Source organism: Vulpes vulpes, chromosome 2 (assembly GCF_048418805.1).
Source record: "Vulpes vulpes isolate BD-2025 chromosome 2, VulVul3, whole genome shotgun sequence".
Taxonomy (NCBI): domain Eukaryota; kingdom Metazoa; phylum Chordata; class Mammalia; order Carnivora; family Canidae; genus Vulpes; species Vulpes vulpes.
In genome coordinates this window covers 85,853,371-85,869,427 of record NC_132781.1, presented here as the reverse complement: position 1 = coordinate 85,869,427, position 16,057 = coordinate 85,853,371, and the positions used below count along the sequence as shown (strand labels likewise).

General features: G+C 54.0%; 1 protein-coding gene across 45 annotated transcripts in view; it reads left to right on the top strand.

Annotated features, from left to right (window-relative positions):
* The window catches only part of LIMCH1 (LIM and calponin homology domains 1), a 300,514-nt gene that overhangs the window by 225,836 nt on the left and 58,621 nt on the right, over window positions 1-16,057 (top strand). For 27 of the 45 annotated variants that reach the window (XM_072749119.1, XM_025986053.2, XM_072749137.1 and 24 more), the window contains one exon: window positions 14,791-14,826. The exons of 12 other annotated variants lie outside the window; for them this stretch is intronic. In XM_072749119.1, the coding sequence (XP_072605220.1) occupies window positions 14,791-14,826 (36 nt within the window). Of the gene's footprint in view, window positions 1-5,832; window positions 6,136-14,790; window positions 14,827-16,057 lie in introns of all 45 variants that reach the window. 6 more of the 45 variants (XM_072749113.1, XM_072749115.1, XM_072749114.1 and 3 more) reach the window with 1 other exon arrangement.

Sequence of the window (16,057 nt, the reverse complement as noted above, 5' to 3'; positions counted from 1 at the left end):
AATTCATTCGTCCTTCCTAAGGGGTGCTTTATGCCCATTGATCAGCAACTCCCCGTTTCGGTGGTGAAATAAGTATTTGACTAAAGTATTTGACTAAGTATTTTGACTCCTAGATCTGACATTTCAGAGGAATCGTGCAGCATTTTTCCTTCTGTGACTGGCCTGTTTCAGCCTAATAGCCTCAAGGTTCATCCATAGTGTCACGTAGTGGAGAACTTTCTTCTATTTAAAAACTGAGCGATACTCCACTAAACGTAAATATCACATTTTCTTCCATTCATCCATCAGTGGACACTTAGGTCGTTGCCACAATCTGGGCCACTGGGACTAGTACGGCAGTGAACACGGGAGCCTCTTACGGGTCCTGACTTCGATTCTTTGGGTTGAATAACCAGAAGTGGGGTTGCCAGGTCAGGGGGTAGCTCCATTTTTAGTTTCTCAAGGACTCTCTCTGTCGTCTTTAGAGTATCCAAAAGGGCAATAAGAGATGAGTGCGGAGCTTCACGAAGCTAAGTCAGCACACCCAGGAGCCATGGTGATGGAGAAAAAAGAAGAGATTGGACGAGGCTGGGAATTCCCTGGGTGACCTGTGTCAGTGACCGTGAGGTTTATTTCGTGATGACGTATTGAAATCTTTTATGGTGGCTCCCATTCTGTGCACGAACCCAGAATCTTGGCTCGTTTACATATGTAACTCTGACGGATGAATATTACTTATGTGGTTGTCCTTGGTGCCGTCCACGTTTCCCGTTACCTGGCTCAGTTGTTCACATATTCCATCCAAGTTAGCGGCATGAGGCCGAGATCCCCAGGTCTGTAAATATCATCACACCTGAGATCTTCCGACTCGGCATTTAAAACTGGGTTCAGGAAAACGATGCATATTCCCAGAGAATGTCCCCAACAGCGGTGTGACGCAGCTGCTCCAAACGCCCGGAATTCTTCTGTCGGCAGATTGTTCAGCCGCGAGCTCTCCCATAAAGGTCGTACACATACCGCGTCCCTGGCCTGCCTGCATCCCTGTCACTCACGTTCCGCAGCCTTTACTGGAATTGAGAGTCACGCTAAGTTTATCCACATTTGGAGTCCTGCTTTTAATGTGGCAGAAAGTAGCTTAACGGGAATGAAACACATAAAGATGAAAAGGCGTCTTGGGATCTGGAAAATAAGGATAGGAAATATGTAACACATTGAACCTCCACTTCCCGTCCTTGCCATCCGGATGGCTTCTGGCTGCCACATCCCTGAACCCAGCAAGAGGCTCCACATCTGCTCCTTGGCCCATTTCGTAGCTGGGAAAGTCTGTGTCTGTAGACATGGGTCATGACATAAAGTCCCAGGCAAGGGATGGAGGTGCACAAACACCAAGGCTTTATTTCTGTACTATTGTCCTACGTTTTCCCCCAGTATTCTCAGACACCTCCTGTAGCCTTTCTAATATGGCATGAAAAGGAGCAAGAATGCTCTGTATTCTGTTTTCGTAGGAGATTAGAAGCCCAGAAGCCCCGGGCTTCCTGCCTAACCATCTATTAGGAGGTATCTTAGCATCGAGGGAGAGAAAGTAGGACTTTGTAATGAAGGTGTGGAGTTTAGTGTGTTTTAGAGTCACCACCGAAATAAGAAGTATACTAACTACTTTCTCTTCTATTTTAGTTTGTGATTAAGTCAGCTTAATTACCCCCAAACATGAGACTGTGCCACAAAAGCCAAGATTTCTGTTTTTAAGAGGATAAAATAGGAACCAACATTCACTTCCCCCGAATTAAAATGCCAGGGAGATTTGAGCTCCCTTACCTGCTGTTTCCTATTGGAGAACTGACGTGTCTTTTGGGGGTTTTTTTGTTTTGTTTTGTTTTGTTTTTCAAGCTGAATTATAGGTTTCACGTGATTGTACTTCTCTTCTAATTGTTTTCATATGTTCCAGCACTCAGTCTTTTCTGCTGGTCTGTGGATCTTCTCAACCACATAGTAATTAATTACAGAGGGCAAAAAAAAAAATCTCTCCGAGGAACAATAGGCATTTTTGAGATCTTTAGAGGAAGAGTGGATGCAGCTAAGTGCCAGCCCCCTCTGCTCAGCGGAGCCTGTGGCAGTGGCCATGGCTGAGCAGGTCCTGGGGGAGCGGGGCAGGCGCACAGGGAGCTTGCAGGGGCCTCTGGGACACTGGACGAGAGCCCAGGGTGGACCAGGGTGAGCGTGGAGGTTTCTGGCGTTGCCCCCGACGTTCCCGGGGGGCCTCACGGGCCCTTCTGGAGAGCCTGGTCTCTTTCAATAGAACAAACCGGCTGCCAGTCTGAGCTGGTTGCTTGTGTGTCACCAAGGGGAAAGGGGGGAAAGCAAATGCCAGCTCCTCCTTAGTTCAATCACTCTCTCGGTCAGTCTGAAATCTCTAACTTAGAGGCAGGAGCGCTTTCTTCCCCTCACCCGCCTTGAGCCCACGGTCTGCCCTGCAGAGGCAGCTTTCCCTGCTGCCGGTGAGACTGGACAGGGTTGCCAGGCTGGGGACAGGGCTAGGGTTCCTCATGTCACGGGTGAAGCAGAGCCGCCCCTTCTTCCCAAAGTGACTCCTCTCCGAACGACTGGAAAAAATAAAGAGTCCAGGCTCCCCTGTGAACATGGAGCCAGATGCCCTGAGCCTGCCCCTGCAAGTCACTTCATTGCCCTAAATTCGGATAACTGGAGCTCGAAGCCTCAGGGTTCTCCTCCAGAAAGTAGACGTGATAACCGCTGCCCCCCGCCCCGCCCCGTCTCCCAGAGTTTTCATGAATCTGAGATGCACAGGCTGTTCCGGGTGCCGTGAGGATCAAAACCCGAGGAGGGACGGCTGAGGCTTTAGGCAGACCGGCCTTCTGCTCTTTCAAGGGAGAAAGAAATGCCCAATACAAAGAGTCACTTAAAAGCTAGTCACGAGGCATCTACCGCTTATGCATCAGGGGTTCCCACGTGGCCAGAGGTACCGCCCGGATTTTGTGTTTTTATTTTATTTTTCTCCTCTTTCTCTGAGTCTGCCTTCAAACCCTGAATTTACAGGATTCAAGCAAGTAGTAGCGGAAAATCAGTCATTGTGCCCGTTGTTTTTCAAGGGGGCAGGGAGCGGCTTTCGGTGGCCAACGACACAGGGAGCTTTCTTCGCCGTCGTTTTGTGTTGTAAGTCCACACAGCTAGATTGAGGTCCCTTGAGGCACGTCCTGCCACACTGGGCGTTTAGCCTAAAAAGAAACACCCCAGGGAGCTGGCAGGCTGGCCTGGGCTCCTGTGATAGAGGGAACACCAGATTCCCCCGCTCAAGTTGGCCGCGCGGGTTGGCGGGGGCATTTGCATAAACACATACATTTTGCTCTAAAGATTTCTGCCTGAGTTGGGGGGAGATCAGAACCGGTGATTCCCGGTCAAAGCATGAAAAGCATGCTGCCTTTGAACCTTAAGAGGTTCCAGCTAGGGGCCCGCTCCCCCGCCCCCAAACGTAGAGTCCGATCAGCTGAAATGAGAAAATGAGCTTGAAAACGCTTTGTGAGCGTGCGGTGCCCCGCGAGCACTGTGAGGTGGGATCCCTTAGCTTCTGCTCCTTCATCCCAGCTGAACCCTGCGGTCCGTCATCAGCAACGCCAGTCACGGCTCCAATCCAAGCATCACCCTCGGGGTCCCTTGAGTTAGTAACCAGAATCCTTCTCTTTCTCCTGCGTCCGTAGTGGGGATAATGCCCTATTTTTACATCACGTCCTGCTCTCAGCGCTGCTCCCGGCCGGCCACGTGCAGTGCAGTGGCCACAACAGAGCCCCTGGAGCCAGGCTGCCTGGGTTTGGATTTTAACGTAAGCGCTGGCGCTTTGACCTTGGGCAGATTTCTTAAGCTAGAACCTACTTTCCCCTCTCTCGAAATGGCAACGCTGGTAACACAGACATCGCAGGGTTAGGGGACTAACGCGTAGGCGGCCTTCTATCCCAGAGTGTGTGCTCAGTGGCTGTTGGCCGCTTCCTCTGTCATCAAGGTTGTGCTTTTCAAGTAGTGCCTTTTTGAGGAGATTGAGTCAATGGCCCGTGATTTCCTTTGGCCATTCTTTGTGACCGTAGTCAACCCACGCCGGGCGGTACTTGCCAGGCGCACTGGCCAAGGAGGCGGGGAGGAGCAGGAGCGCCGTCCGGAGGTGGCCAGGCAGGACACGGAGACTCAGGCGTACAGCTCCAGGGGCAGGGTCTCATATTTTAAGAAATTTATTCGGGAAGCAAAGCACTGCCGACGACTTACAAACTCTGTGCTTTAAATTTTTATTGAGAACCATGTCAGTTGGGGCGTCCGGGTGGCTCAGTCGGTGAAACGTCTGCCTTCGGCTCAGGTCATGATCGCGGGGTCCTGGGATCGAGCTCCACATCCGGCTCCCTGCTCAACGGGGCGTCTGCTTCTCTCTCTGCCCCTCACCCCGCTCGTGCTCTCTCTCACTTTTTCTCTCTCTCTTAAATAAATCAGTAAAATATTTAAAAGAAAAGGAAATGTCAGCAGTAAGGAGAAGGAATTTTCTGGGTCTGATGAGTGAAGATTTGATTTTCTAAAAGTCAGATGAAGCGAGGGCCTGCTGTAGCCGTCAGATGCGTCCCCCTCGGGAGCCGTATGGAGCAAGAGCACGGGCCACCTGGTTGACCAGGTACACGGTCTCATTGCTCATTTTCCTCCCAGCTCAGCTAATTCCTCCTTCTTCATTTCTGAGATGAGTTGTCCTCTGAGGATGAAGAATTTACTCTTCATTCTCTCTTAGAAAGTGGAAACAAAGTAGGTAGGCTTTACAAGTCCAGATCTTTCCTTCACTTATCTTTATGAAATGAAAAGATAAATGACTTTAAAGATCTTCACATTTTCTTATTGCTTAGAATAATAATTGCTTAGAAGCAAGGCTGATCTTAGGAGTAGGGGGAGGGGAGTTTGTGTTCACACCAGATGGACACACTTGCCCCTATTCCGAACCCACATGCCTCCAACGAAGACAAAAACAAAACTGAGTGAAAAGTCCTGATAGTCCACCATTAAACTATGTTCAGGAATTTAAGGTTTGAGGTCTTCAGTTATCTCTTTGAAAATGGAAATGGCGCCAAGCGATCGGTTTTTAGCCATTTTTGGCAAGATGGTTCACCACAATTTAGTTGACATTTAGCATACAACGAAAAAGAGCTGAGGGGTGGCCAGTCGTGGGGGTAGAAGATTGAAGACAGAGCCGCTCTTGGGAGGGTGCAGGGCAAGGGAGGCATTTACGCTTCGGGTCCATCCTGTGAATGGTCCTAAATGCTTCCAAATGTTTCATGTTAGCTCGGCTCTGCCGAAAGACCCTCCTCACACTTTGCAATCTGGCCCGTGGTCGAGGCTGGCTGTCACATGGCTGCAAGCATTAGCTTCTCCCCACGTCAGTTCCTTGGTGGCTCCAGTTGTTGCCCTGTCGCTCAAAACCACATTGAGTCCCCATTGGGTGCATTGCTAATGTGCTAACAAAAAAAAAAAAAAAACAAAAAAACAACCAAAAAAAAGCTTTCAGTTCTTCCCAATTTCATGAGACGGCTTTGGATGGTCCCTCTCAGAGCCATTTAGGACCTTGCATTGCTGATGCTGATGGGGCTCTGTCTGTTAAATGGATTTAGAGCATTGCTAATGGCTGGCTAAACTCAAGGTTTTAAGACTCACCCCGACTGTGCTACAACTCTGGCCTGAAAGAGTGGGCAGACGTCATCTAAACTAACGATACTGAGAAGACTTTTCACTAACAGCACCGTTGTGTGTCCGGAGATGGGGGCTTAAAAATAAACATTGGGTCTGATCACACGGGGAGTTGTATTAACTCTGCTCTACCAGTCACAAGCCATCCAGTAGCGGGGAGGAAGCCGTTCAGGACACCGTCCTTCGCAAAGATAACCCTTCCCCGACCCACCTGCGAGGCAAAGATTCAGAGTCAGGAGACGACGTCGCGCGTCGACGGCCCGACCCCGAGAAAGATGACTTTGCTGTGAGGAGAGCGAGGATGAACCAGACCAAGCCAAGGGTGCCGTTGAATCAGCTCCTCTATGGGCCGTACCCGAAGAGAGAGGCGGAAAAATCAGACGGCAGAGAAGAGTGCTCGAAGGGAATTTCAGAAAAGAACAGGCTAGAAGATAAAAGGTGTGCACTGTGTGTGTGTGTGTGTGTGTGTGTGTGCGCGCGCGCGCGAGGGAGGGGGGAGCATCGCGAAGAGAGGGGTCTCGGGTCTTAGCCCCGCTTCCTTTCTTTCCTGCCCCAGTTACAGGTAGTTGGTCATGGTGGTTTATCCAGATATCCAGTGCCCCCGTCCATTCAGAGGAAGCAGAAAACACTTGTTCCTTGGCTGTAGCCTCTTCTCTCTTATCGGCGCCTTTTAGATATTGCAAGGCGGGGAGAGCGAGGCCTGCTCTTTCTTCCCACGTACCAACAAAATTGCTTTGGCGTTTAATGATGGATAACCTCGCATTTAAAACAAAACAACAACAACAACAACAACAACAACAAAACAAATCCAGAGTGCCTGGGCCGCTCAGTCAGTTGAGCACCAGACTCTTGATCTCAGTTCAGGTCATGATCTCAGGGTCATGAGTTCAAGGCCACACTGGGCTCCACGGTGGGCAGCGAGCCAGAAACGGAACAAAACAACCTTCTCAAAAACACAATACACCTCGATTTTCCTATTTGTCCTGTTATGGAAACTTTCTGAGTTGAGTTTCCTTCTCCCAGCGTTTTTCCCACCCTCTTAGTTTGGCAAAGGAAAATGGTCACGGGATGGGTTTTGGCCAGCGATTTTTTTTATTTTAAATCTTAGGAGATGCATGGTTTTATTTAAGGCTAAATTTCATCGTACAGAGTTGATCATTGTTGTATTTTTTTCCTTGTGCCAAAATCCGCGATTTGCATCGTCCCAATTTGCCAACTCTTTGCCGATCATTTTAAGAGGTCTGTGGATTCTGTTGAATGAAGAGTATAAGCATCTTGACTGTGTTTTACACGATCTGATCTGGATGGTTCTTTGGGCGGAGTCGCTGAGCCCAGGGGAGTAGTCCGTCCGTGGTGGTGGTGGTGGTGGTTCTGGGACGTGACAGGTACTAAATACCTGGAAGCTCCCCCAAAGCGGAGCAGGGATTAGCACACAGAAGCCAGCATGATGTCTTTCATGGGGCGCACTAGAGCTTCGGGAGCCTCTCACCCGTGCTGCTTCTGTGGGCATGCCTTGTAAGCACGCGTTTTGCAGGGGATCCGTTGGTGCATGTGAAACAGAGACTTCCGGACAACGTGGACTAACATCGCGTTACGTTGATGAGGACCCGCAACTTGAGTCAGGAGAAGGAGGAGCTTTTGTGTCTCCTTTTTCCCCTTTCTCCTGCATGCAATTTTAATTCCTGCTGTTTCCAGCCTCGTTTGTGTGTTGTCACCTGACCCCAGGCTCTGGGCCTGGGATGGCCCGTGACCTCTCTGGAGAGCATCAGAGAACGGATGAAAGAAGAGAACGCCCTGGTGGCTCTCGCCTCCGCCCTTCCTTCCTCCCCTTTCCCAAACTAAAGGTAAAGAGAAAATTCTGTAGCCCTGCTGCGTGTCTAGGCTCTGCAAACGCAGCACATCATCCATGTAACAAGAGAATGCCGCTTGGTTTTCTGGCTTGGGTGATGGTGATGCCTTTTTAAAAAAAAAAAACAAATCGCCCTATTATGTAGATTATTGAGATTTTCTCTCCTAGGAAGCATGCTTGGCTAGAATCTGGCTTTTAATGCTATGGATGTTTATGCACATGGACGCCACAGCTTTGGTGCAAACGGCACCTGGCAGCATGAAGCTGTCTAACGTCCACGTCTTAGCAGAACAGTTGAGAACATCATTTTAGAAAAAATTAAAAAAAAAAAAGACATCATTTTAGCATCAGCAAAGGGGACGGATTATTAACACAAGAACAAACGGGCGAGCACTGGGTGTTATTCTGAATGTTGGCAAATTGAACACCAATAAAAAAATAAATTTATTATAAAAAAAAAGAAGAAGAAAGAAACAAACGGGTGTTGGCTCTGTAGACCCAGGTAAAGGGGATACGGGTCTGTTTGGTTTTCAAGTCGACGTTCCCTGAACCCAGCCGGTGCCATCAGGAGGCAGAGACGGACCAGGAAGGTCGAGCCCTTCTGTCCTGGACCTGACCTACGTGTCCTCTCCGGCAGTCGCGAGAGTTTGTGGCTGAGAGATTTAGCATGTGAGCCGCGTGCCAGCCGGCTCCAAAGTAATCCTAGAATTTGGATCGTGCAGGGCTCGTTACTGACATTTTACTGCTGCAGTAAAAGACATTCCGGGCGGGCTCGGGGATTCCATCAGGAGAACGAATTCATTATCGTAACTTGAATAGTGTGGGAATCGGGCTTCGTTACCGGCAACCCGAAATCTCATTACCATTCCTAGTGGTCTTCCAGCCAAGCCCCGGCTTCCCTTCCTCAAAGCAGAGAGCGCCGTTGGGTGCAAAAACCCCGTCCCGTGGCAGGCTCAGAAGGGTAGCTCAGGTGAAAGGCGGTTCCCTATTTTTTTTTTTTTTTTGAGAAAGGGAAAGGTGCTGCTATCCTGTCCACTTGGCCCCTGGAATTCCTCGATTGATGCTCCGTCTGTCTGTCTGTCTGTCTGCCCCCCTCCCTCGAACCTGCTTTTGTCCCAAGGATATGGGGGCCTGGATAAAAACGACGGATGCCAGGGCTGCTCGCACTCGGGACAGCCGCCTGCAGAAGGGGCGCGAGGACGGCCCCAGTCTTCACCCAGCGGACACTCGGGGCCGGCCCGCCGCCCACATCACGGAAACTGACTCGGACGCATGGAGAGGCTCAGGGTGTGTGGCCTTTGCCCCGGTTCTCCCCGGGCCACGTCATCTTTGCACGTCAGCGGAATCAAACGCCACCCCTGTACCTCTGTGTACTCACAAGGCCAGAGAAAAACACACCTGTCAAGACACGGGGTCAAGACCCGGGGTATATCGGGCATGAGCTGAGTTAGGAGCTGCTGGATGGAAAGCATCCTCCTTCCCTGAACCGACTGTCCGAGGGGCACTTGGCGGCTTGTTTAACCGGAGGAACTTACACTTGGATCATGCGGCTGCCCCGCCACCTCCACGGCGTCGCGTCCAAAGGCCGTGGCCGCCCAAGGCCCTGCTCACCCGGCAAGACACGGACCCTTTCCTCATTGGCTCGGCGGCTGGAAAAGCAGTTCTGCGGGAGCCGTAGACACAGGTCTCATAGCTCGAATTCAAGGAAATAAAAATAACTAAAACCTCCCGCTAATCTGCACTCGCCTGCACCCCCAAGTCTCCACCAGGAACCGAGGCAGAAACCGGCCACGGCAGTGATCCCAGCGACCACGTGCAGCCCGCGACACGGGTCCCTGCGCTTCAGGCTCGCGATGGAGCTCACGCCGCACCCAGGGAGGCGGCCCGGCTCCGGGCGCCCAGTCCCACCTCCGCGTCCTGCTGCTGGTTGCGCTCTGTGGTGGCTCCGCGTCAACGGCACGAGGGTCGTGGCAGGCGTCGCCCAAGTCGTCGCCCGGGATCGCCGCAATCTCGGCAAGTGACCCTTTCTCCCTCAGCTCCATCAGGCGCGATTTTATGGGTCGGAGACATTGAAGGAACTCGATGGAAGGTTCTGAGGATCCCCTTGTGTTTCCTCTAAGGACGTGCTGATAAAAGTCAGGCTCACCTACCGCCTCCCTGTCTCCGCTCCCACGGAGGGAGGAAAAAAGTGATCGACATCAGGAGCTCACACGTGGACGTTGACACGGACAAGGCGAGAGTGAAGGTCTCCCCCACACACACTTAAAAAAGTGTAATAAGTCACTAATGGAAAAAGAGGCCTCGCTGGGGGTTCCTGAGGACCCAGAGTCCCCTGGGCTGAGCCGCCACCGAGCGGGCGGGGGCCTGGGTCATCCTGGGCCACCAGCTGGTGTTTCGGAGGCTGACGGGGACCCGGTGGGTGCCAAGGAGCAGAGGCGGCGGCCACCGGGAGCACTCGCCTGCGCTGCTGCGGCTGTCGGGCCCTGGGATGCAGCTCGAGCAGCGTGTGTACCCCGGGGCACTGACGGCAGTCCCCGTGGCCAGGGTGGCGCTCCCCGGGCCAAGCGGCCGGCCTTTGCATGCAGCCAAGGCCCATTCTCGGCGCCGTGAAGCCCAGGGGGGGCCCGTCCCCACGAAGCGCCCGCTGCACGCCGGCGTCCCCATCCAGGTGGTGGCTGGGACGGTGCGACCAACAACAGCTGGGGCGCACGGCGGCCTTGACTGGCAGACCCGTGTGCTGCCCTAGTGTATGTCCCCTGGCCTCCGAGTACAAGGTTAGGGGACAGAAGAGCACTCGGAGGGGACGGCGGCACCGCCTGGAGGGGCAGTGACCCAAGCAGCCAAGGGGACCCGCACGGTTCACGACACACGACAGGCCGCCCACGCGGGGCAACCCGACGTCTGGCACGCATGTCGCATCCAAGGTGAACCAGTTCCCTCCAGTTCCATTTGTAAGACACCAGGCTGCACAGGAACCTGCCAAGGCCCCGATGACAGATAAGACGTCAGCAGCTTCTCCCAAGCCTTCGCCCCCGGGGGGCCTCGGGCGCCTTGCGAACGACCATGGCGCCTCCATGTCGCTGCCTGCAGTTCTTGCCGACGTGGAATGATAAGAACCGGCCCCGCCTGCCCAGAATCTTTATTTCTTCCTTTCTTGGCCTATAAGCAGGTGTGCAAAGAAGGTGCAGTTGGGGTTTTCCCGCTAAGCACACTTTTCTGGCTCGTCCTGTGGGCAGCGTGAAGGCTCAGAGCTCAGAGCTCCTCTCCCACCTGCTGCTTCCACTTGGACCCCAGGACGCTCTCAGCTCCGGGAGGACGTGGACCACTTGCCCGTTGGCGCCTTCACTTCGTTTGAACGTCCGAGAACAGCCAGCGGCGCTGTCCGGAGGCCCGCTTGGGTCGGGCGGTGGCTCGATGTGCAGGGAGGAGTAAAGACGGGATCAAGGGCTCGTGGCTGAAGTCCTAGGTGCCGAAGCCCCTCCGCTGTTTAGTAGGGGAGCCGCGTCTTTGTTGGGAGGGTCGCCCGACACATCTGAGCAGAATGAAGGGGATTTTGCATAATTATGGAGTGTTTTGCATAATTACGGGGTGTTTTGCATAATTACAGGATCCACCGTGAAACAGGAAGTGATAGTTCCGCTTGTCCCAGGACCTGAAAGGACCGGGACAGAGGGTGGGATGGGAGCAGCGAAGACCTTAAGCGACACCCAAGGTTTAGAATCCACGTCCAGCCGCGTCTCTCGGCTCTGGCTCTGAGGTGGCCGTTGCCTGAGCCACACGGGCTCCCAGAGGGGCCTCTGGAGCCGGCGTCCTCGGTGCCCGGCTTCACCCTCCAGAGCCCTGTAGGGCTTGCCCGGGGCCCATGCCTCACATGGGCGAGCGGGTCTCCGCGGGTCCCGGCTGGTCTGGGCCGCTCAGGGACCGAAGGGCCACCGCATGCAGCTCCCAGGTGCCCGGACCCAGCAGGGCCCCGTGTCCCTGACCCCATAAAGCAAGTCAGCACGGAGCAGAGGGAGGTGGCCGCCCGGGGCCTACTCAGCACTCGCGGTGCTTGCCCCTGCTCAGGCCCCACACGGCCTTTGAGAGGCCAGGTCTTTGCCTGGACTCGGCGGGGAGGAAGCGGGGGCTGGCACCCCCCCAGCTCGTGATGACCACGTCCCACAGAAGACCCATCGAAGGGGGGGGATGAGCACCCGCCCCACTGCACAGGGGACCTAGGGGACCTGGAGGCTACAGGGGCTGATGCATTCCCTGCCTCCGGCTCAGACAGGGTCCTCTTTACCCCATGGGGATGGACGGCTCCTGGGGCACCGAGCAGGTGAGCGCCTCGGGGACCTGCGTCTCCTTCCCTGAGTGCGCGCTGAGGGGTGAAGGCTGGACCGCAGCGGGGCTGGGGCTCAGGGGCCGGGGCTGAGGGCGGGACGGCAGGGAGCATGGGCGGCCACTCCCGTCCCGTGACGCCAGCTCCAGGGTGCTGGCGTGTAGGCTGCTGGGCAGTGATGCCCGGGTGCCCCCGGGGGGCACGGGTCAGGAGGTGCGCAGAGTGGGCCCCGACCTTCCTAAACGTCCCGGCCTCACCACTGGCCTCTACTCAGAGCCGTTCTTTCTCCTCCCTCCCTCCCTTCCTTCCTCCTTCCTGCCATCCTCCCTCCCTCCCTTCCATCCTCCCTTCTTCCCGTCCTCCCTTCCATCCTTCCTTCCTCCCTTCCTCTCTGCCATCCTTCCTTCTGCTGGGACACTCATAGCGACTGTGCTTTGCCCAATCTTGTACCTACTGACCCACCCACTTTGCGCTCCTTAAAAAGTCCCTTTATCAGTGGTTCCCCGGCTTCCCATAGGACACCCGAGAGAAAGCCATCTGGAGCCCGAGCTCTAATCACCTGCTCCCTATAACGGCAAGGCCGTTCCGCTCACAGCGATGCCCTCTCAAAGCTCATGAGTGAGTCAGAGAGGAAGTCCCCTAAGTCAGTCTAGGCCTCCCAAAGGGGTGAACGAAGGGCATCCTCAGAGACTGCGCTATTCTTTGGTCCCTAAGTGCCCGACACCTGCTTCCCGAGGGCCTCGTCCGCTCCGTCCTCAGGGAGCCCAGAGAGGCACCCCCGCCCTCCTGGAGCTTGCGCTGTGGTGAATTCGCGTCTGTCGGCAGAGACCTCCACGAATGCCGTTAAGGATTCTCGGGTATGGGCACCCCGGGGGGGCTCAGCAGTTTAGCGCTGCCTTCGGCCCAGGGTGTGCTCCCGGAGTTCCGGGATCGAGTCCCACCTCGGGCTCCCTGCATGGAGCCTGCTTCTCCCTCTGCCTGTGTCTCTGCCTCTCCCTCTCTCTCTCTCTCTGTGTATTCTCATGAATAAATAAATAAAATCTTAAAAAAAAAAAAAAAAAGGATTCTCGGGTAGAAGCAGTGGGGATTCGAATCCGTCCTATGCGCAATGTGTAGCTCAGTCTCCTCGACAAAAACGTGCTAACGGAGCCGAACCCAGAGGAACGCGTACTGCGTGGTTCTGTGCCCACGGCACAACACGGTTGACACTAACCCCGGCACGTGTGTGGCCTGTGCAGCTTTGCTGGGGAGTGTGTGTGGCGGGTGCACCTGCTGCATACACTTTAAAGCTCCATAAAACACTCACAAAGATCCCCAGGTAGAGACGCAAAAACACGAGCTATTAGTTGGTCGTCCGTAGGTTAACCAGGCATGACCTCCCTGCTCTCTTCCCTGGAGAATCTAGAAAACTGGATTTGAATACGCCCATTGCAATAGCCCGTTAACCGGCAGACGTGGGAGTTGGGGGCTCACACGCTGTCCCCTGACCTGGGGGAGGTCGTCCACTCCAGTGTCATACGGTCCCGAGACAATCGAGGGTTTTCAGACTTTAGCCCCTCCTGGAACTGTCCCCTGGAGGAGGGGCAGGAGGCGGGCCTTGCTGCTGGGAGAGAGAGACCCACAAACCCTCTGGTCGTCCCCCCTCCCCAGACCTTGGGTCGGGCCCTGGTCCGGTCGCCTTCACTGTGAACAAGGACAATGACCAATCAGTGTTCTAGAACGACGGGAGCAGGTAAGTCGGGGGGGGGGGGGGGGGGGAGGGGTGTGCACCGAGCATTCCAGGGTGTTTTCCCCGAAGATGCAGGAACACGTCTTTAGAAATCACTCTTTTCCCCATAAACTGTTTCAAAACTGAACACGAGACTAGGTAATTTTTGCTGAAAACCCCAAAATTCAACTTGCTGGGAACTGAAAGCAGAGCTTTTTTTTTTTTCCCCCTTTACTCAAATAAGTCTTTGTCCACCATCAGAGTGAGAAATGAACAGCCTCTGAGAGCGGAGGTAAGAACCTTCTTTTAAAATTTCCCTTGGCTCAGGAGCTCAGGAGACAGTCCTTTGTGGAAGCGGCTTTTTTAAAAACGTGCTTTAAAATATGTCTTTTCAGTGCCCTCATTTCTCTCTCTTTTTTTTTCCAATTTAACCTTTTTCTTGGCTTTATCAGATACCTTAAAATGTAAAGTGTCTGTACTGCAGAAGGTACAGCTTCGTAGCTCTGAATTATCAGACTGTGAAAGATTGTAAAAAAAAAAAAAAAAGATTCCAAAACTTCGGTTTTTCAAGTTATGGAATATTATCCAAGTCTGGTTTTGATTAGGGCCCTGCCAGTTTTCTAGGAATTGTGGTTTTTGTCAAATGCATGCGGAAGGCACTGATTGGGGCTCTGGTTGGAGTTCTGGTTTGCTTTCAGAAAACTGCAGAAACGCTCCCTGATGGCACTTGTGCAAACGCATGAGCGCTGCAGGGCGGAGTCAGGAGTGTGCGCCCCGCTCCGGGTGCCCTGGAGCCCGCCGCCCGCCCGCCGCCGACGTAAGGGCATGAGCAATTTAACCGTTTGTGACCGACCGTAATTCAGGTTTGGCTTCTCTTCTCCTTCCTCCTCTGACACTGCCTCCTGCACACATCGTGGGCTGCACCTAAGCCGCCTTGTGTTTGGACTGAGCAGATTTTTTTTTGTGTGTGTGTTTTTGTGGGCAGCACGGGGGCCTATTTTCACTTCTTCTCGGTGTTTTAATACACGTTTTGCATTCCTTAGAAATGTCGGGACTCCGCTCTCAGTCTCAGCAGCTAACGACGCTTCTCTTCCAGTGTGATGGGCAGCGACGGCCCGGCCGCAGACACGTCGCGGGCGATGTCTGCTGCCGGCCCGGTTCCGGAGCTGACCGTCTGTCTCGCCCCCTCCTCTAATTTTGTATTTGGTCTTGTAGATACGGGCCGAGGACTCCTGTGTCTGATGACGCAGAGTAAGTTGCCTTGCGTTTGTAGGAACCCGGTAATAATAACTGGCCCAAGCTGCATGCCCGCAGGACTCCCCACTAATGGGAATGCCATGGAGGCAGCAGCGAAGCGAGCGGCTGGCCTGCCTCACGCGGCCCCGGCAGCGCTCGGAGCGGAGCACAGGACGTAGGCTCCTGCGGGGACGCGGGCGCGAGGGTGCCCCAAGCATGACTCTGAGGCACAGCTGCTGCTTAAACCCTAACATTTGCTTTCCACGGGCGTGGCATGGCGGGGCTGCTCATAGGGCCCAGCTGTTGGTGCCCCTTGTGAACCACAGAATCGTTCTGCGTTTTGCACTTAATTCTTGATATGTGAGGACTTGGCCTTAACAATGAAGCAAGTCATTCTCACGGCCTTGGTTTGTTTTTTTTTTTGTTTTTGTTTTTGTTTTTTTTTTTTTTTTGAGCTAAGAAAATAAATCCTAAACCACTAATGATGGCTTCAGAAGCCCAAGTTCCTCCCAGGTTGGAGTAACGTAAACTGTGGGATGCTCAAGACCAGACCCTTGGGGTTGCGTTCGAATTCTGTGGCATAGCAAGGGGTCAGGATGTCCAACACGATGTGGGCTTTCCGCTCCCAGCTCCTTAGCTTCCGCTGCTCTCGGAGGTCATTCCCTGCCTCTGCCTCACATCTCAGTGTGAGAAGCCAGCCCTCCCCACCCGTGACCGCAGTGACTCTGTCTCAGAAACGGGTTGCCCATCTGCAGAGCATCCTGAAGCAGAAATCCTCCAAGGCAAAAGTCCCCTTTGCAGATTCCTAGTTTTCGCAGATCTGGGTAAATTTTTGTATTTTAAGAAACTTAATTCATATCTAATTCTCAGGGAGTGGCGCACCGGCCACCCCGTGGGAAGCGCTGTGCATGCTGGTGCAGCCCGGGCCGTCCGACCGGCAGTGCTTGGCCTGAGATGCGGACGGCACCAAGGGGTCAAGGTGTGAAGACTCAGAAATGCCTGCCGCCCACAGCAATGCGATTAGGCCCCCAACTCGCTGCCCCGGGACCGCGTCCCTGTTGGCGTTCAGGTGTCCGCTTGCTTCGTGCTCCTTGCGCTAAGGCGTCCGCCTCGGGTGCCAGGGCGTGTTCCGGTGTGCGGCCAGCAACTGCCTGGTGGCCCGGTGTGCAGGACGGTCACGTCACAGCCCTGAGGTCTCCCCAAGCTGAACGGGCTGCGTGGCGCCGAGGCGTCTGCGGGGTTGAGC